This window comes from Pinus tabuliformis, chromosome J (assembly GCF_031772625.1).
Source record: "Pinus tabuliformis cultivar Carrire ecotype Pingquan chromosome J, CPIR1, whole genome shotgun sequence".
NCBI lineage: Eukaryota > Viridiplantae > Streptophyta > Pinopsida > Pinales > Pinaceae > Pinus > Pinus tabuliformis.
The window spans coordinates 825461733-825483605 of record NC_142295.1 but is presented as its reverse complement, the minus strand read 5'-3'; the positions used below and the strand labels follow the sequence as shown (position 1 = coordinate 825483605).

The following is a 21873-nucleotide window of genomic DNA, read 5'->3' as shown; positions in this document are numbered from 1 at the left end:
GGAGTGGTGGAATTGAGCATTGTAGAGTTGTCTTGGTAGGTTGGTCATAGCATTGATCGTGACATATATAGTGGCCGAATGTCACGGGAGAGGAGGGTCCAGTACAAACATGTTGAGCAGTTGGGCATGACTTGGGTGTCATGACTCATGATGGCAGCAGGATAGGTTCCTTCTGCGACGGGCAGGGGATTTTGGCATAGCAGGGCTGAGCAGTCCAGCTACCCGTAGAGGTGAGCTGGTTTCTACAGGGGAAGGTCATCCAGATCTTCCATTTGGTTTTAGTGACTCATTGATGGTGTGGGGAACTTCACCGGTGTGGCAGGGTGATCAACAGGAGGAGATCAGGGGAAGCTCGGGAAAACGAGGGTTCAATCCCACCAGGATTGGATTGCATCTTCAAGAGTCCACCCCTGAAGTGCACGAGAGGGACTATTTGATAGAGCAATTTCATGAGGAGATGATTAGGATCATATACTACCATGATGCTCTACTTAGTGGCGGCATGCAGAGGGTGTCGAGAGCCTATGATGAGCTGGACAACGAGTGGAGTGGGGGATGCTTCACGCCGATCAGGATGGCTTGGGATCCTGGCAAGACAAGGCAGAGATCAGAGATGACTCAGTGGTACATTTGGGAGCCTAGTATTGTGTGCAGAGACTGTTGGGGTCAACTGATCGAGAGGGTGCTTGTTCAGGCATTGCTTGAGGACAAGCAATTTTTGGTGGGGAGGACTGTAATGTCCCCAATTAAATTAATTTTGCTAAGATGAATTTCTATTTTTGCAATTGGGTGTTGGGAAATATTTTGGCATGTAAACTTAGGAAAAGTGGGTGGAGGGAGTCCCCACTTAATTTTTGGAGAGATGGAGGCCACCAACATTAGAGAAAAGGAAAGATTAAATTGGTAGTGGGATGTGGGGGCCACCCAAAAAGGGGAATTTGAACCCCTTAGGAAAATTGAATTGCTAAGGGAAGGAGGTCAAAATATTGGATGGAGGGACCCACATGAGGAGGCAAGAAGAAATTATAAATAGAAGGAGCATAGAAGCTATTGGGGCCTTTTGTTCACTCATCCATTTCCTTTGTTGCTCAAGCTGTTTAGCTGGGTCACAAGTGCTACTCAACATAGAGTTCTCCAAGGGGATAATTCACCCTTCTTTTGGTGGACTTCGAGTGCAACCCTAGGAAGGCAGGTCATTGCTACTTTGGTGAGAGGGTTGTGGAGTATTGCAGCACATTTCAACAGATTCCTTCAGCCAATTTGTACTCTAGGCCCTAGGGAGGACGTAGTAGAGGAATCATACAACTCATCTCAGTTAGCTTCCGAGGGTATTTTGCTGCGAGAAAATCAGTGGAGTTGCCTGAGGGAGAGTTCAGTCTTTGAGGAAAGTCTTGGAGCTAGAGGTGATTGCTATTGAGGGGAACAAATTTATCTTCCTAGGGCCTGCGCAGGGGGTCACTGGACAACGTTTTTGTGGAGCTAGGTTCAACTATCTTGTGTTGGGATTTGATGTAAAACCTCTCCCCTACATCCGGGAAAATTTCCTAGACCATTCCTATTGCAGATTGAGGAGAAATAAGGAGAGTTTGCAACAGATAGAGCCACTGGGGACGTAGTCTCTATTGAGGGGGACATAACACTAATTATGGATAATTCCGGAAGGTCGGAATTAGCCCAAAACATTTATGGGCTTTGATGGTCAGGGGTCAAGGAGTTGGCTTCTAATTTTGCAGAATTTTTGGGGAAGTTTTGGTGCTCCAAACAGCAGAATTATTTGACAGCCAGTGGGGAGGAGAGAGCTAAAAGTTTGGGTCACGGATGGTCGGTAGAATTTATCAAAACCCTTTTTGGGTTTTTGACAAGGATCTCAAAAATATTTTGGTAGAATTTTCTGGGCCTATTTGAGGGGTCAAACAAGGGTCCCAACTCAGCCAATAGTGTACTTCAAGAGCCAGTGCAGTCATTTGCTGGGGAGCTTCTTTCATTGTTTGGGCCACTGATATTCATCCACTTGGGGCTTGCAACTTGCTCTAAGCAAGCCCAGGTGTACTCACTTCAATCTATTTTTTACCCCAACTATATAATAAATTTGGTCCATTTTGGCATGTTTCTGGCTCATTTCTGGTTCTCTGATCTCTGTACATTTTTATTGTGTTGGATTTGTTGCATTAGCTTGATTATCACTATTGATTTTCCATCGGAACGTTACCTTCACTTATGAAAGTTCTCGCTGTTAAGTTTTAAGAAGGTCACTAGCTCATTGTACACTTTTCCATTTTTAGAAATGATCTCTTTGGACTGGAGAAAGATTAGAATAAAAATCCAAACCTTTTTATATTTTTTGTCACCTTAGGACCTCTTCCTCTCACTTTCCGTTGACTCCTCTCCAACTCAAAGGGGGCTTCCCTAAGGATAGGATTGCTAAGGCTACGGAGTGGAGGCTTAAGGTGATTTTGTGAAGAGTTAGCTTAAGCAAAACAAATAGTTGTACTAAAATGGAAAATGAGTGGTCTGAGAAAGGAGTATGAAGGTAGAAACCCGGGGAATATTTTTGCAAAGTTTAAAAATAATAAAATTAATATTTTGAAGTTGAGATCTTTTATATATTTATATATAGTGAATTAATTCTTCAATACACATAAAATAACTGTGACTAAAAAATAATGATTTTAAACAGTCGACAAAAAATACACACTTTACATATAGATACAATTAAAAAAATTACATATTTCAGGACATTTTTGCTAAAAATAACAGGTTAAATAAATGATTTTTATGGAAAAATTGAGTTAAAAGAGTTGGAAAAATAACAAATTTTATGAAAATTTCATGAATTTTCTATGTAAACTATTTTTTTAACCAAAACAAAGATTCACAAAATTTTAGTAAAAATAACAAAAAAAAAAGTTTGAAAAAATTAAAACATACAAATAAAGAAAAAACAATAAAATTGAAAAAAAGACATTAATAAAAAATGTTAAAAAATGGAAAATTAATTAAAAAACATTAAAATATAAATAAAAAGTGGAAAACATAAAAAAAATAAAAATAATAAAAAATTAGAAAAACAAAAAATAATAGAAAATTTAAATTAACTAGGAAAAACTGAATTTAAAAAGTTGGAAAAATAACAAATTTTATGAAAATGTCTTGAATTTTCTATCTAAAGATGATAATTTTTTTTTACCAAAAAAAATTCACAAAATTTAAGTAAAAATAACAAAAAAAGGGGTTAAAAAATTAAAACAATCAAATAAAATAACAATAAAATTGAAAAAAAAAATCATTAAAAGAAGACATTAAAAAAACCTTAATAAAAAACATTACCTTAAAAAAACATTAAAATAAAAAATAAAAAATGGAAAACATAAAAAAAAATAAAAATTATAGGGGTAAAGGGCATTAAATTTTTTAAATTTTAATGAGATTTTTTTTTAACAATTTTTTCTTAATTTTTTTTTAAACGATTTTTTGTTTTAATAATTTTAATTTGTTATAATTGTTTTTATTGATTTTTTTTTAATAATTTTAATTTGGTATAATTGTTTTTGTTTAATTTTGTTATATTTATTTTATTTTTTTTTATGAATTTTTAAAATTTGTTTTTAACTCTTTTTAAATATATGTTTGTTTTTTTATTGGTTTATTTTTTAATTATTCAATTTTCTTTTATTTATTTATTTTTTATTTTTTTAGTGAAAAAAATTTAAAATTCTTTCTTAAAATTGTGTTTTTTTTCATTGTTTTTTATTTACTTTTTGTTTAAATTTTAATTTTTTTATGAGTTAATTTTAATTTTTTTAACTATTTTTGTGCTTGATTTTTTTTGAGTGTTCTTTATATATTTTTATATGTTTGAGTTCTTTTGGGTCATTTTTATTTTTTTAACGTTTTTTATTGCTTAGTTATTATACTTTTTGTTTTTTTGTTATTGTTTTTCTTTTTCTTCTACTTTTTGTTTTGTATTATAGTTTTCATTTTTTTTTTGTAGAGTCTGTGTTGATCCTTGACTTGCAACTTGACCCCATTATATGTCAATTTAATAGTTGATTTTAATATTTTCGTTGTAATAGATCAAGTCTATCCTCACAGTGTGTCAATTTCATGGTTGATTTTTAAGTTTTCATTGCAATGGGTCGAAGTCACCTACACTGCGCGCTAATATGATGGTTGGTTTTTAAATTTTTGTTGCAATGTCTTAAGTTTTCTTAGGATAATATTTTTTCTTTTGTAAGCTTGGTGGGACTATATCTTCATCATGTCCAATATATCACCCCGATCAGGGTGGAAAATTGAACCGGTGACTTCACATCAACGAGTGCCTTAACAAAGCACCTGATCACTGTCTATCCAAGACCCTGTAGACCTAGGGTAATATTTTAAAATAACTATACTTTTAGCATTTAGAAAATAAATTACTCTTGGTATAATGACTCTTCATTTAGGGGTTCATTTTTGAAGTTTTTTTTAGTCATAATTTTCTATATTGCCATAGATGAAATATATTGAAACATTAAGGTTTTTTGTAGTCGTAATATTTGATTTTAATTCCATGGTTGAAAAATTGTCAAAACTTTAAGGGTTTTTTGAGTATGATATTTTATCTTTAATGCTATGGTTGAAAATATTATAAGTATTTTATCTTTAATGCCATGGCTGAAAATTGTTGGAATTAAGGCTTGTCAGAGACATGATATTTTATCTTTAATGTCATGCTTGAAAATTAGTGGAATTTTAAGGTTTTTCGGAGTCTTGATATTTTATCTTTAATGCCATTGCTAAAAAAGGTTGAAAATTTACATCAAAAAAAAATTATTCTAACATCAGCACTTTTCATTTTTAGGGTGTTTTTTGCACTAAAAATATTGGTTTTCACTGACACTTATAAAAAATGTTGAAAATTTACCCTGAAAAAAAAGTGGTGATGTAACATCAACACTTTTCGGTTTCGGGCTTCTTTTTCATGTTTTTTTGTTATAGTTCTCGATTTGAGGTAATAGTTCTCATTTGATTAGTAACTTTGTTTACAATAGAAAAACTCTAGATAACTATAACATTCCATGCATTAGACATTAAATGAAAATCTTCAACAACAAATCTTACTTACAAGATGAAATGCATGAATAATCCTTCATTGATCCAAGATAACTTCTCCAAAGTCAAGAAAATAGCTCCAACATGCGAAGTACATTCCATAGATCACATCTTGCCAAGATACAAGAGGCTGAAATTCTCCTGATAGAAACCAAAATGTCCAAATAGTGATGATGAGAAATGCAATAGTCCCCCTCTATTTATATGAAGAGGAATAGTTAATTAGCTTAAAAGCCCTGAGAAAAATAAGTAAAATCATATTGGTTACCCACTTTTCGGTGGGTAACATGACTTATTAAGATTCGTTGAGTGTTTCTTGTTAGCTTTGTGATTAATCTAGGAGTATAATTGTGTCTATATATATATATAAAAGTCTATAAAATAAATAATAATTAATCTTCCTACAAGCATAGAAATAAATATATTTGAAATAAAGACTGTACCTTGAGGTATTAGTGGAGAAATTCATATATAAATATTTCTTGTTAGCTTTGAAATTCATCTGGAAATATACTTGTGTTTATATATATATATGAAAATATACTTGTGTTTATATATATATTCATGTGGAAATTATCTTTATTTTTCATATGAGGAATATATATGTTTCTATCCTAAAGGAACTATTCATTCTCAACAATAACACTTGAAGCCATTACATCAAAGGAATTGAACATGGATGAGGATATATATATATATATATATATATATGTATATATATATATATATATATATACATATATATATATATACATACAGAGAGATATATATATATATATATATACACACACGCCATGAAATAAACAATAATTCATCTTCGTAAAAGCATAGAAATAAATATGTTTGAAATAAAGGCTTTGTAGCCGGAAGTATTTAGTGGAAAAGTTCATATATAAATATCTACCAAACAAGCCTAGTGGGTTAGTTCAGTTTATTCAAACAAACTGTTGCAAGGCAGGGTTTGCCATGAGGCTTTTGGTTTTATCTTGGCAGAGTTTCGTTGGGTTATTTCCTGCTATTATGGTTTGCTGTTGAGTGCCCTCCATTCGGATATTGTAGTGAAGAAGGGGGATCTTGTGTGTTTTTCTTTGAAAAAATAAATATCTGCCAACACCATCTGAATTCTTCTAGACATATATACAAACATTTTCATACATATGAGTATAAGCATATGTAGTTGTCATGGGTGTATGACCTTGTAGTAATATTTTCACATGTATTTTCACTAGTTGTGTATGTGAGAAGGTATATATTATCTGAATATAACCACTAATCTTTTGAATATTCGCAACAAGTATATGAACTAACAAGATGTATTCTACTTCAATTGTTCAGGTATTTGATTACATCCTCAATGATAAGCTACGCTATAATGTGGGAGAGGCAACACATTACTCAGACTTATCGATGATTGTATTGGGGCTGATTGTAGAAAGCGTTTCTGGATTGTCACTTGATGTGTTCGTGTCTAAAGAGATTTTTGAGAGAGTAAGATCCCCTCTTTTAAATTCCATGATAAGCAGTGAGAAAGATGATTTATATATGTAATTTTTGTAAGAGGCTACAATTTTCCTTCCCTATTTTAGAAAACTATCCAAAAATTCCTTAATTTTATGTACGAGATGGTTCTACTTTTTAGATTTGTACTAACTTGCATTAAATTATCTTACAACTTCCTTTTTTACATAAAATTTGCATCTATATGGAATTGTGTTGTTTCAACAATCAAAGTTGTTTGACCTCGAGACACTCCTGTGTATAAAATGTCACTGTAGGGGTCATCTCATGAATAGAAAGGCCTACCCTCCCCATATTATTTGCACGTGCCAAAAATGGGGTATTCATATTTCGACTATTTTCTAGAGTCTATGCAATATTGACCTAGCATAAATATATTGTTTTGTGGAATCATAGTTTGTTGCTTGATAAATTGGATGATAGGCAATGGTTGCCTTGACCATTGGCCACATACGTTCATTTATTGCCATTTGATTCATGTGTAATGCTTGCTCCTTAAATTTCATTGCATGCAAAAAGGGTGAATAGAACTTTCACAAGTTGGATGTATACATGTTCCAATTTGTGAGCGACAATAATATTGATCACAATCTTTTCTTTTGCTTCTAGATAAAGTAGTGACACAACTGGAGGGGAATGATTCCCTTGTATTCTCATATTTCTTTGGTTATACAATTCCGTTTAAAAAGATACTCCTATTTTTACCACTGACAGGAAATGGTGTTTTTCATGGTTATTTGCCCTTATTTTCCTTATTTGAGTGCATGATTATGAATTGATGGAAAAATGAGATGGTAATTTTATTGTTTTTGTTCTTGAAATGTGTGTATGGGCAAGATTGCATTGCTTTCAATACCTTAATGCACAAGGAATCATCTAAGGACCGAGGCAGATTTACTGTCTACCATGAACAATAATCGTACTCTTTTATGGTGCACTCCACATACATGTCATCACCATGATTACATTGCATATAATAGGCATATGGTGATACATCTTACCTAAGTGCATGTACAATCACCAAAACTGATATACATCAAAGATTGAAATAATACATAGTTTGCGAGCCTCAAGGTTGCATGAATGCCATGACATAAAATGCCACAGAGTTAAAGACAAGTTCATCATAAATTGCTCTAACTCCACCCAACTTCCATTCCAATCTTACTTCATGCGGGAAATAGCCTTAGAGTCCTATGACAATGTGATATCCCTTTCCAATCCATGGAAACATGAAAGGGGTTGGACTCATAGCCTATCTAGATTCCATGGGCTATTGACAAAAAATAAGGAGGTCACTAGAATAAAATAAATAATAATTAAATAATTAAATAATTAAATAAAGATGGTAAAATTCACTTTAGGAAAAATAAAGTGACTCATGGTTTTTGCTTACCATCCATGGCTTTTGGAGGAGGAAAATATTATTAAGTGGAAAAGGAGACTCAAGGAGATAAGTGGGAAATTATTTGTGAATTTACAAGAGCTCATGTAGCTTATTGAGGGAGAGACCATCGATCTTTTTTAGTTTCAGTGTTGAGATATACACTCTAGCTAGTGGCGGTTGGTTTCGGTGGTTGTAAAGCCATTCTAGCCCATTATTTGTGATCTTGCAAGATATTGAATTGATCCATTAGAGGTAGATTTGTCTGCCAATCCATCAAGGGTCGATTTGTTAGCCCAAGGAGTGGGCCGAAATTATTGTGCTAAGGAGATCGATTCAACTGGAAGGAGGCCAAGTTGTGCATCTCGCTGAAGATAAATTGTTGTATTCCAGAGGGCCAAGATTTCTATTCATAGGAGAAGGACAAACTGTTGCATTTCAGAGGTCGAATTTGGTTGTAACAATAGGGGGTCGAATGGCTATCATCCTTTTTAGAAATTGAGTGATTTATTTGTGGAGGAACGATGTCACTGGCGGCTAAGTTATCATTTCAAATGGGCTGATTTGTATCTTGATTACGGAGGCCGACTTGGGGCTGAAAGAATCTAATTTAGGAGGGCTGAACTAAGAAACCCTTGAGGGACGAATTACTCTTCCTCATAAGGTTGAATTGCTCATCACAAGAGGGATGAGCTGCCACAAATCCTAGGGGCCAAAATTATCTTGCAAAGGTGGTCTACTTTGAATCCTTAGGTCGAATTGCATCAGCTAGAGAAGCCAAGTTGAGAAGGGCAGGAACAATTGCTTTCAGAGGGTTGAATTAATAAGTTGTTGTGGAGGTCGAGCTGCATTTTCCCACAAGTTTCGTCTCAATTAATTAATGTAAAATCACTTCCAGTCTTATTAATAAAATCAAGTTCGGTTTGCAATGTTTTCCTTTTAAATTTCTGGATTGTGCATTTGTGAAATTTATTGAGTACTAGAAATTTCATGGTGTGATTTTTTTTGTGTTTTCGGAAAAATTCCATGATATATTTCCTTGGGTATGATTCTCTAGAAATTTAGCGAAATAAATAAATAGAGATATTATAGTGGTATTCGAGTTGAACATCTTGCCAGCGTGAAAGGGTTACCACATTTGATGATTCCAGGGATTGAGGGTTTGTAACTTATAGGAGGAAGAAGAAGGAAAAGGAGAATCCCTACCTAGAACCGGAGGAAGAAGATGGAAGAATGGGGGATTGCGAGGATCAACCCTGGTAAAGCCTCAAGCACCTTCTAAATGATTTAGTTAAAGGACAACAAGAGATGGCCAGAGGACAGCGTGAGATGGCCTAAGCCATGAAAATCATCACTCAGTCCTTGGAGAACCTTCATGGGAGTCAATCCAACAATGGACCAAAAGGTTCACATAGAAACTATAGCTTGTTCCACCTGCATACAAGAGATTCCCAATCATGAGTCTCAAACCCCTCGGGTTGTTCCAAACTTGTGGACCTGCTACATGAGGGGAATGGTCCCTTTGTAATATTTTTCTTCGGTACATCTCAGACATGTACCTTCATGCTCTTCTTGAATTTAGGCATCCCTATCACCATCTGACTCACATTGGGTAGGGCCCGCAGACCTTCAGTGCTATAGAAGAGATGTGTCAATCGACATGGTCCCTAGTGGACTTTCTGCAACTTGATACAAATTGCCAACCCCGAACTCATGAGTAAAAGCATCTTTGAAAATTCCATTTTCAAAGATGTACCTTACCATCAATGAATGCCACCCTGAAACCTTTGATTTCCATTGGCGAAATGGACACCGGGTTCTTCTTGAGATCATGTACATAAAGAAATTTGTAAATGAATTGTGTTACCCTTATTCAATTGAGGGGTAACATTCAATACACCCTTTCCGGGATAGGTGGCATTGACTCCAAGTATAATCCCATGATTGTTTCCATCTCTACCAAATTAGAGAGGGCACCCTTCTATCCAATGAAGTACCTTGAAGCACTACAATTAATAAGCCAGATTCCCAAAGAGTCTGGAGGAGAGGGCCAATATAAGATAATACTTCTTTATCTTACCAAAAACAACATTTGATTCTTCATACCTGGGGTTCCTTGCTATCTTTGAAGAGTCGGCCATTTCCTTGATGACCTGCATTACCTGTCATTCCTCCGATCATTGAAGATGTCCTTGGAATGATTGTTATCATTCTCAAGCGACGTGTGCCTACCATTCGGACACTCCTTCGCATAATGGCCGAACTTATTGCAAGGCATCTGCCTTTCCTTCCACCCTTAGATCTGGACTTCCCATTGAAGTGATCTTAAGGTAGGCCATCAAAAGCTTTCGCTGCACCATTCTGATAATGTTCTCTGCTTCAATTTCACCCTTGGTGAATCTGAAGAGGGATGAAGAACCCATTGAGCCTTTTTGTCCTTTCCAACTATCTTCGGTGATTGTTCTTTCACTCTTGCTTGGGCTTTGTCTTCACCTAAGCTCTGATACCATGTTAATTTTTAGGTATGTTCTATTCTGATAGCAAATTTACCTCAATTTTCCATATTAGCTCAATATCAATTCCAAATTAGCAATCACATTTAACATGATAGTAAAATGTAGATAGAACATAAACACAAATCGCAGAAGACAAGTCAAGACAAGAGGACACAAGATGTGGCGCTAGCCAGGGACAAACCCTAATGTGGGGAACCCCTTGATCAATTCTTCTTATATGTTTTTCAATAGTTCATCAGAGAGAGAGAGATAGTACATATGCATCAGTCTAAATAAGAGTAGAGATCTTCTCTAAGAAGATAGCATATGAGGTAGCTAATCTGAGCTAAGTTGAAGGCATACCACTTCCACTGATTCAAGGTGACTCCATCACCATGCTGCTCCTCACTGTGCTGCGCCTCATTGTGCCGCACTCAATCATCATGTTGGACCTCATTACCATGCTGCACACATCATACTGCTATACCTTATCATTATGCTACACCTCCTTGTGCTGCATCATTAAGCTGTACCTTATCATCATACTGCACCCACCAGTGCTGCCTCATACTGTACCTCACTGTGCCCATCATGTTGCATCTCATTGTGGCTTTTATTATCTTTCTGCATTGGATGGTAGATGGGACAACCTTCATCAAGGACTGTTTAGGGTCTTTGTTTTCTGCATTGAATGGCATATAGGGCAACCTTCATTATTCAAGACAGTCCTATCTAACAGTCATCAAAACAATCTTTGACTATGGTGTTATGGCCTGCGGCCTAACACACAGTGTTCTTGTAGCTTCCAGGAAGCACAAATATGATCCTTGATCCTCTAATGATATCTCAATAGATCTGATCCTAAGCTCCCCTAACTCTGCCCTCCTAAACAACCTCACGGTCTTCTTGAAATAGCTTCAGAACAACCTTATTTCTCCACACTGAATACTCCTTCTTGCAGCAGTTGTCACGCTGTTCCTTAAGGGTAGATTCAAGCCAAATGCATGGACTTGTCACCCTCAAACAATTGCTGCACCCTCCAGCAAATCCTCCTTGCCTCGGCCTCCTCCAATCAGTCATTTTCTCCTCTAATCGTACCCCTGAAATAGCCCTCAAATCTCCACGCTGTCCAGTCCTCTCCTTGTTGCAGCTAGGGCTTCCATTTGGACAACAAATTAGGGCCTTTTGACTGTGGATGGATGACCTTAGATTAGGTCTCTCTAGACTGCGAATAGAGCTTTCTTGAGGCAGCGTATTAGGGCTTCTTTAGGCAGTGTATTTGGGCTTCTTTAGGCAGCGCATAGGAGCCTCTTTAGACTATGTATAAGAGCCTCTTTACTGCGGCCAGATCTCCTCACAAGACAACTGCTAGGGCTTCTTATATCTGCGGCCAGATCTCCTTCATGACTGCGTCTAGGGCTTCATGACTGCGGCTAGGGCTTCCTTATGACAACGGCTAGGGCACATTTAGATCAGCATTGTAGGTCTCTTCTAGACCTGCGTTTAGGGCTTCATCCTCTTAAATTTCTCTTGCCACTAAAACCCAAAACAAGTGGAGAGAAACCAAGAGTGAAGTGTGTGTTTAAATGACTATCAAGTCACCTCCTTTTATACTAAAACGTTGAGCACAAGTGGGGGTTATTTGGTTGCTGGTTGACCTTGACGAATTGTCCCATAACACAAATAAATTCATATCTCCTTGAATACTTATCGGAATCGGATGATCTTTAGATCAATCCTACACCTCTCGATGAGAGGAATCCAAGAAAAATATCAACTGACCCACATGGAGTTTGGCCCTAGTTTCCAATTTTAACAACCACAGAACCAAAATCGGGGTTTCCCATGAAATATTATCCCTGATGCCAAATGGTCAGTAAAAGAGATCCCACGGGAGTAGAATCCAAGGTTAATATCCAAAAATGGGTCTAGGGGACAAGAGCACAGACCTAGCCCATTCTTTTCGTCGAATTCCCCCCATTAATCCATGGCCAGAAGTGTCCATGATAAGCAAACTACAATACTCAATTACCAAATGACAAGGCATACCTTTAGTTTTGGGAGGTTGACCTTCAAACATACAATCATGACTGATGGGTGAGGGACCGCATGGCTGGCTCAGGTGGCAGAGAAGTGGCACAACGAGCTAGTTGGTGGCTGCAAGGGGTTACTGGCTGTTGGCTGAGGACCATCTTGGAGAAAAATTTTCTCCTAGGGATATCACCCACAAAATGGTGGGTAACATCTGGCTCCAACTGGGATGTGATCTTTCGAAGAAGTGGACGAAGCTACTCGAATGGGAGGTCACGAGAAATCCAACAATCTCTTGGTTATCGTATCTGTTTTCTGCACATATAAGAGAGGAAGAACACGGGGCAGCATTCTTTCGTTGCGTCTCATGATCACACATGCTTAATATTAGGCCATAAAATCTACAGAAAAATAAAATATGCAAATTTTAATTTAGATGCATCTAATCGACCATGAGAGATATGATATGATGTTAGTTCTGATGAGAAAATGTGCATGCAATGCATCCTATCCTAACATGCATATAGTAAGGCTAATACTAAGTGTAATCATATAGCCAGTGCACCAACATATCATCACATACATATACATATTCCTGCCAACATGATTACTCTTGTAACAACTCCCAAATAGAATGTGGACATAGTCACATGGCAGATGAAGTGGGTGGGAGGTGAGAAAACATGATCTCCATTCAAGGTAAAGGGAAGTCCTATGAGAAAGAAAATAGGTCGATCTAGAGGTCTCGGGCTTTCCTTCTAAGTACATAATGGTGGAATGAAATATCACTCTCAAGAACTCCTCATCACAATCATTGCTTGTAATATCATGCTTTGAAGTTGCCACATGGTTGTGATGAGAGGGAAACGAAGGGTGAGAGAAAGGAGTTCAACAAATGGGTTGCTTAATGTGATGGTCACATCGGAGAGGGGAGGTCATGGAGTGATCAAAACCTTGCGGGTAAGTCAAAGGGGATAAGGTATATTCAATGAAGGGTTCTTCCTTGACACCATGTTCAAAAAGGGGGAAAGGGGCACAGTCACTTGAGGTCATAGCAAAAGGGACGAGGGACTTACTTGAGGAAGACTCAAGATGATGAACAAGAGGGAAAGGCAAAGGGGAGGGTGAAGTGTCATATTCGATGGTTTTTCCTTCCCCATAATCTAAAGGCTCAAACGATTTGAATATATAATCATGAGGTGGGTAGGTAGGAGCCTCATTGATTTCCTCATTATAAGCATCAAAGATTGGGTTTTCATCAAAAGGAGAATCAATCATTTTCAACTGTCCTTCTTCATGCAAGGGAAAATAATAATTCTCCTTTCCAAGGGTATCGATGGGTATGTCATCACAAGTAATGCCCGGGATAAAGGGAAAACCAATCTCAACCTCATCTTCTTTGTCAGTATCATAAATGGGAGCATAATCAAATTGAGGCCCAACAATCTCCCATTTCTCCTTTTCAATGCGGAAATAATCTCCAATGTCATCCTCCAAGGAGCTCATGGGATCACCTTCCTCAAGGTTCTCAAAAGGAGAGTCATCATGAGTGATACCCTTGAGAGAGGTAAGGTCAGTGTTGGCCTTACTTTCCATAGCCTCATTCTCTTAAACACATGCTCTCAAAACCATATTGGCCATCTTGCAACCCCAACGAGGACTCATCTTCCTGCTCATCGCCAAGATCCTCAAGGTCATCTTCATCTTGGTTGGTTGACAAGCGGGACCTCTCTTCTTCTCTCTTCTCTTGAAGAATAACGGCTAAGGTATTTGTTACATGATTTTGGTAATATGCTTCTAAGAGGAGAGCATTAGTAGGGTTCTCTTTATATTCACATTTCATCTTATGAAGCTTCACCTCTTCATCATATAACGGGAGAATACTTCATTAGAATTACATTCCCTTACTAACCCCCTACATTACTTACTATATTCATCCATTCTTTCTTGCGTGATTTGGAGGCTTTCAGGATCCAACTCTTCGTCATCCTCAGAGGAGATGTGTTAATTTTAGGTATGTTCTATGCTTAGCAATTTATTTCAATTTTCACAGTTAGCTCAATATCTTTTCCAGATTAGCCATCACATTAGCATACTAGTAAATTGTAGATAGAACATAAACATAAATTGTAGAAGATAAGAGAACACAAAATGTGGCGCTAGCCAGGGACAAACCCCAATGTGGGGAAACCCTTGATCAATTCTTCTTATATGTTCTTCAATAGTTCGGCACAGAGAGAGAGAGATAGTACATATACAACATAAGTCAACACTTTGACTTATCTAAATAAGAGCATAGATCATCTCTAAGTAGATGATACATGAGGTAGCTGAACTTAGTTGAAGACATGCTGCTTCAACTAATTCTCCAAGGTGACTTCATCACCATGCTGCACCTATCATTATGATGCTCCTCATCATCATGCTGCACCTCACTGTGTTGCACCATGCTGCACCCATCATCATTGTGCTGCATCTCATCATGCTTCATTTAATCATGACTGTACTGATCATTGTACTGCTGTACTATGCTGAGCTATGCTATGCATCGCTGCTCCATGTACTTGCTGCACCAAGTACCATTGCTGTCCCAAGTACCATTGCTACATCATGATTGTTGCACCATGTACTATTGCTCCACCATGAACCATTGTTGCACCAAGTACCATTATTGTCCCAAGTACCATTGCTGCACTATGATTGCTGCACCATGTACTTGCTGTCCCATGTATCCACCATGAACCATTGTTGCACCATGTACTTGCTGTCCCATGTATTATAGCTCCACCATGAACCATTGCTGCTATGTCCAGCTACCAATTTGGCTCCCACAGACTGCCCAACAATCTGATCCAAACTGACCCAAAGAATGGATCCAACACACATCACAACTGCTGCTCCAAGACTGTTGTACACCACTGTTTGCACTGCTGTGCCTGCACTTCTGGTTAGGGCTTGTACCACTGCCCTTAACCCAACACACAGTCAGCAAGACTAGCCCTCAAGGGCTGCGGCCTGCCTTGGAGAGGCTCCTCCCATGCCACGTTGTCCTCTAAAGGGGCTGTCCACCTCAACGCAACCCTAGAACTCCAACAGCTTGCTATGGCCTGCGGCCTAGCTTGCTGTAGCTTTCGGCCTCCTCCAAAACGTGCCCAAACAGTGACCCAATTGCCAACGTTAAGCTCCTCCTCTACTCGGCCTAGCAGCCTGCCCTCTCGGCCCTCCTTCCAACAATCTGGTCACCTGAAATGACCTTCGTTTAGGGTATCATAGACCTGTGGCTAGGGCAGGATAGACCTGTGGCTAGGGAAGGATAGACCTGCGTATAATGGCAGCGTGTGTAGGCCTCCTCCACCGTGTTATATCTCCATGCTTGGACTGTGGCTAGGCATCCTTTCAATTCCCCCTGAAAATCTATGGTACCTCTCCCTATTGGAGTACATTTCGTTCTGTTTCCCATATTAATCTGGAAGTCCATCTGCTCCCCTTTGTAGCTAGAGAAATATTCTCTAACCCCTGTCATGTGAGCTAACGCTCCATTGTCTATATACTAGACTCCTTGTGAAGCTGATTGTACTTCTTGAGCGGATTTGGATCTGCAGGTACAACTACCACACTGTTGACATAAGTTTTGAGATCGTGCTCATCCAGAAGGCATGAGATCCTTGCCTTCCAGATCACATAGTTGGATGCACCATCCAACCGATCATGATCTCTTAACCCACTAGCTGCCATCTCTGCCAACAAAATGTCGAACTGCCTCCTCTCTCCTCTGCATAGCACTAGGCAAGCCTACACATTCCTTGCTAGAGTTAGTAGATCTGCTCCTCTCCGCTGCTACTCAACACTTGAGAAATTGAATTATTCGCCGAGGAAGAAATTCCCTCAAGTGTCTCCTTCCTTCTGATGTTTTTTTACCCCAACAACTGCTGAAGAAAATTGCGTCTCACTAGAAAATTGCTCTGCGCTGAAGCTTCTGTGCTGCTTCGTCCGACACTGGCAAACTTCGATCTGGAAATCTTTCTCTGTCGATTCACTCAGAGAGACTTTCCCACGAAAATTTTTCCCTCCTGGCCAGGACTGCGCAATCCCTCCAGGGATTCAATTTGCTGCTTACACAACACTTCAACTTCCCTCCTTCTCTTTAGCGCTTGGTTCTTCTGGCTCTCCTCTCTTGCTTCACCTGCGGTCCAATACCATGTAAAAATTTGGAGACCCAAATTTCTACTGCAGCAACTAATTAAGTATCTACTATTTGTTAAATCAGTGAACAAATTATTTACTGCATCCGACAACAAATACCGAAACTAATACACTGTAGTCTTCATGGATTAAATGAAATGCGGAAATAAGAAATTGAGCAAGAAAGAAATACACAACACAGGACACCGTTATTTTTGGACAAATGTCCTCGGAAAAACCCAATATGGGAAAACCGGTGCGAGAGCTGAGGGTTTGAATTATTAAGCAGTGGTTTTCTGAATACAACCTTTGGATGCCTTGTTGGCTATCCAATATAGAAAATATGACTAGCAAAAGATTAGTGAAGAATACCTCACACTATCACTGGTGATCCGACACTGATCTAGGCCCTGGATGGCTGGCCCCACGCTGGATCTGCGCAACGACTGCATCAGCCTACACAGTTTTGTATCAACCTCTCTGGGGATCCGCGTCACCTCTTCCCAGATCTCTTGCTGTCTGGAGCTTCGTTCCTCTGGCCCTCCGGTCTCACACCCCGGCTTGTGGCTCTGGAACTCGACTTTCCAACGAAATTTCAGATTCCCTCTGAAGCTCTGTGTTGCCTCTGCGTGAGATTACGCTGCTCAACATAGCCTCTGCGCTATCTCTTCCGGGTCTCTCTTTGCCTCCTCCGTGCTGTATTCCCAGGTCAAGAAATCTCCCTCTAGAACTATCCTTGCCCCTCACTGCAAGAAATCTCCTCGATTGATTCTCTAGCAACTGTTGTGCTGGCCTCTCTAAGAAATTCGATCTCTTGGTCTCTCTCTGATGTATTTTCCAAATGCCCATCGAAGTCCTTATAATCCTCCGGTTGAGTAATCAACAACCTAGATTAGATTCTAATCAATGGCTCAGATCATTTGGACTCGATCTCCGTCTTCTTTTAGAAGTTTCACCCTTAGTTTGATTAACACCCTTTAATTATTTTAATTTCTTAAGTTTAGACTTAGGCATCCATTAAAATTAATTAATTATTTCAATAAAACTGTCCTCGGATAGAATTTCCCAAAATTTCCCAAAACGATTTCTGGGTATTGTGGAATATATGTGTCCTAGCCTCCCTACAACTTTTGAGGCTTAGAGCACATCTGATGCTACCAGAAATCAACATACATCTCCTTATCACGTGCCACCACCTTTTAAAGGATGTACCTTGGACATATTATCCCCTTTAGAAGTAGAAACCACCTAATGGGATACTTGGTTAACCCCATTTGGAACTTGGAGACATTAGCACCTTCCAAAGCCCATTATAGAAGGGTAGGCCATTATGAAGTCCCCACTTGTGGTCTATGGTTTGTAAGCTCTTTTACTCTATTTATTTGATGACTTGTTGTACTGAAAAGCTAGGGGACGCATTGGATCTTATGCAGGATTTTAGGTGGTCTTCATCTTGGGTTTGGTCTCCCTATACAGGGTCCTAACCCTCTAGAGGGCTACATTGGCACATGTAGGGTGTGTGTTGAGAGCCATGGGTTTCCATAGCAGTAGACAACACTCCAGGGATTCCCACAGGTGTTCGGATATTGCTCGAGATTCACCTGATGGACGAGGAAGATGCACCTGGTTCACGCCCCACAGTTGTACCAAGCACTTGGCATATGACCCGAGACTTGTACGCTGATGTGGCATCATTTACACCATCATCCGAGCCCTTACAGATGGTCTACAAGCGTCTTTGACTTATTTGGAGACCCATGAGGTCACTTGTGTGCCCTCATAGCCATTAGGAGCACCACAGGTTTATTATGTGGAGAACATGGGACCAACCCCTTGTCCATTACTTTTGGAAGTCCAACTCATCATTTTGGACTTCATTAGACCTCTTAGAGAGCTCAATGACATGCATCATTGATCATTCGACCTCTTGGGAGGCTTATTATTTTATTTATGAGCTATTTTGGTGGGCTTGTCACCAATAGATAGTTATTTCCACATTGTTTTAGTTGATGGGATAATGTAGGCTCAAATTAGGTAATTCGAACTCCTAATGAGTGTATAAATGGGAGAGACATGAATTCATTTTTATAATCACTTTGGCTTGGGTCATTCTCTCTCTTGAGAATTTCGCATTTCTTTCTTGGAGGACAAATTGGAGCATGGATGAATTTTGATGTTTGGATTGGACTTTCTTATCTTGGAGCTTCTTTATTGGAAAATGTATTGATGGTTGGATATATTCTCTTACATGTAAGTGCGACTTTGATTCTATTTTCTTTTACTTTGTCACATACATTGATCATGGGCTTTTCGCTATTTTAGAGCTAATTGCTGCATGCATTTACTACTTCATTGTGGAATTATGTTTTTATATAGGATATCTCTATGTATGGGCCATGTTTGTTGAACGAATTATCTTAGAGATTGAAGTTATCTTGATAAGACATCTTCATCTGCAAGCGAAGTATAAACGCTTTAAGGTCACTTTCTTTTCTGCCCTAACATTGGATGAAGTTTCCCTTAGAGCCTCCTCGAGCTAGAAACGAGATCCTTCATAATTCTTCCTGACTCCATATCCCTAAAGAAATTAGGCACAAGTCCACCATAAGGTTATCACCTTAAACCTTTTTCTTTCCCTTTTTCCCTTCTTTTCTCTATCTAGCCACGCTAGACCACTTAGGGCATCGCTTTCCCGACAAAGTAGCGATAGAAAATGTTCGATCTCCTAGTCTCTACTGCGTTGGTGTGTCGTCAAGGTCTCTTCCAAATTTGACGAAATTTCGACAATGGGATTGTGAGATATCCCAAGCCCTATCTCTGAGATCAAACTTTGCCTTGGTGTTCCCTAGGCTAGTACCTCATAGGATCAATTTGACACCTTTAAGTGGAAATTCTTGTTTGATCTGTTCCCCTTCCTTGTTTAGGTTAAGATCATCATCGGTTGCTAAACTCCCTCCCCTTAACCTAACCTGGGTCCACTTGGTCCCGTGTGGTCCCATACCTTTGAAAAGTCAATTCTTCAAGAACCACTTAGGAAACCAAGTTCAATAAGGATTTTGGGGATTGAGAAGCTCCTTTACAAGACATATTCCTTAAGCCTAGCCCTCAAACCCTCACCTCCTTCTCCTAAAAAGATTTTTACCTTGCTTGAAGAGAAAGCAAGCTCCATCCTTAACCTCCTTCTAAGAAAATGATCATCAAGGTCAATTCACATCCATTGATTGATTCACCCTTCACAAGTGACTTTACACATACCGAGTCTTCTCCCATCGGTGAAAGTCCGTAAAGAGTAGGGAGTCTTAGCTGAGGTAACAGTGGGCTAAGTTTCCATTATTGCCCTTGGTCTATCTATTGTCCCTTTCAGCCCCCTTGCTCGTTTGAGCAGTAACAGGCACCACAAAGGGGTCTCCAACTGCTCATAATGTCCATCTTCGTGCCAACGTTGAGGGCTTTCCAGGTGCTACTAGTCCTCCCAATTCTCTGAAGGTGAGACCATCCTCAATTAGGCCCTGAATCAACTACCATCCCTTATAAGGTGCTAAAGTTGACCTGGGGGCATGTTGGGTCCAGGTGTGTGATCCAGAAGAATCATCAAATCTAGTGCAAAGTGGCAGAACATCCTAGGTGTAGGAGGTGCCCAGGGTCATGTGTAATGTGCTACTCTTGCTCAAAGGCCTAAGGTTCTCAACACTTCACCTATGAGTGCCAATGTACTTCTCTCGTGGCCTAGGTACCTGTGGGTAAGGTGCCCAAAACATGGGATGTTGAACCACTTGACAATCACAACATAGACTCTAGTGAAAGAAACCAATTATTAAGGAAAATAATCATTATTGCATCTATGTGAATCAATCTTGAATGTAATGGGCTATTTAATACTTCAAATAAGGATTCCCTTCCAAAATCAGGGCCTTGAGCTCACAATGGTGTTTCCTCCCTAGGTAGGAGTGGCTAAAGGTCAACCCTATTAGCTGTTTCCAGCCCTTAAGGGGAAGTAACATTTCCTTAATCCACCCTTCAATTGATAAGTGTTAGTGAATAATAATGATGGTACGGAGGCAAGAAGACTTCATGGCCAAGTGCCATGGTCAAAGGGACTAGCATGATGGGGACCCAGATCCTGTGTGTGTAGATGTGAGGAGGAAGCAATCATGGATGCATGTGTTACCAACTCAACCTTTGTTCTTGCACCTATCTTTGTATGCCTTTTGCTTGATTTTTCATTGTATCACTGCTCGTAGCTCAAAGGGTTAGAGCATTGCTTTGAATGCTATTGTAGTTGTACTACCCTTTAAGGATGAGTCATTTCATTGCTCATTGGGGTTGGGATAGGCAAGGGTTCCTTTTATGATGTAATAGAGCAACATGTGCTCAGAAACTGGGTTATGGCCATAATGAGTGAGGTAGAACTCATGCTAGGCTTTTGTCCCACATGCTAGTTTGTATGTCCTCGCCATGTTTTGCATTTTGATATTCTTTCTTTTAGTGTTGTTTTGTGGCCTTGACATGCTTTTTCTTTTTCTTTTAGCTGCATCAACCTCTGAGGGCGAAGTTCTGGGCCCTACCCAAGTATGGGGATGTATGGGTGCCAAATCCCATAGAAGCAATGGTTAGTTGAACCTGAAGAATAGATGTGAGCTAACGACTTGTAATGTATGATGGAAAGTGGTAAGTATGACATAGGGATAGATGGAACTAGGCTATCTCAATCAAGGCTTCCAAAGTAGTGCCCCCCCTACGCCCATTGGGCCATCAGGGGAGGTTTCACTGTACATGGATTGAAGATTAACCCCCCATTTAAGGTGAGGGGACAAGAGTACAGTCAAAACCCCTTCTTCTTCCAGTTCACCCCATAATCAATATCAAATGCCCAAATACAAACAAGCATAAGCACTCGATTTCAAAAGGAATAAAGCACCTTTTGATCGGAAGCCCATATTTGTCCGTGTGCTCATGCTGGATGGGTGAGAAGCACATAGATGATGAAGGTGGCAGCGATATAATGGCATGTTATCCACTAGCAGTTGCTTTTAGGGGCTCCATGGTTGGCTAGCTGGATGTGAAGAGTAGGAGAAAAGTATTCTCTTATAGGGTTACCCATTTTGGTTGGTGACACGATGTTATTGCTAGAACCAGGGATATGGAAGATGTAGTGCCCAAGAAGGCACG

The 21873-nt window shown here is 39.0% G+C and overlaps 1 protein-coding gene across 1 annotated transcript in view; it reads left to right on the top strand.

Annotated features, from left to right (window-relative positions):
- The window catches only part of LOC149229254 (uncharacterized), a 290283-nt gene that overhangs the window by 112884 nt on the left and 155526 nt on the right, over positions 1-21873 (top strand). Inside the window, exon 7 of the mRNA XM_089380986.1 lies at positions 6430-6582. Coding sequence (XP_089237112.1) covers positions 6430-6582 — 153 coding nt within the window. The remainder of the gene's footprint in view (positions 1-6429; positions 6583-21873) is intronic.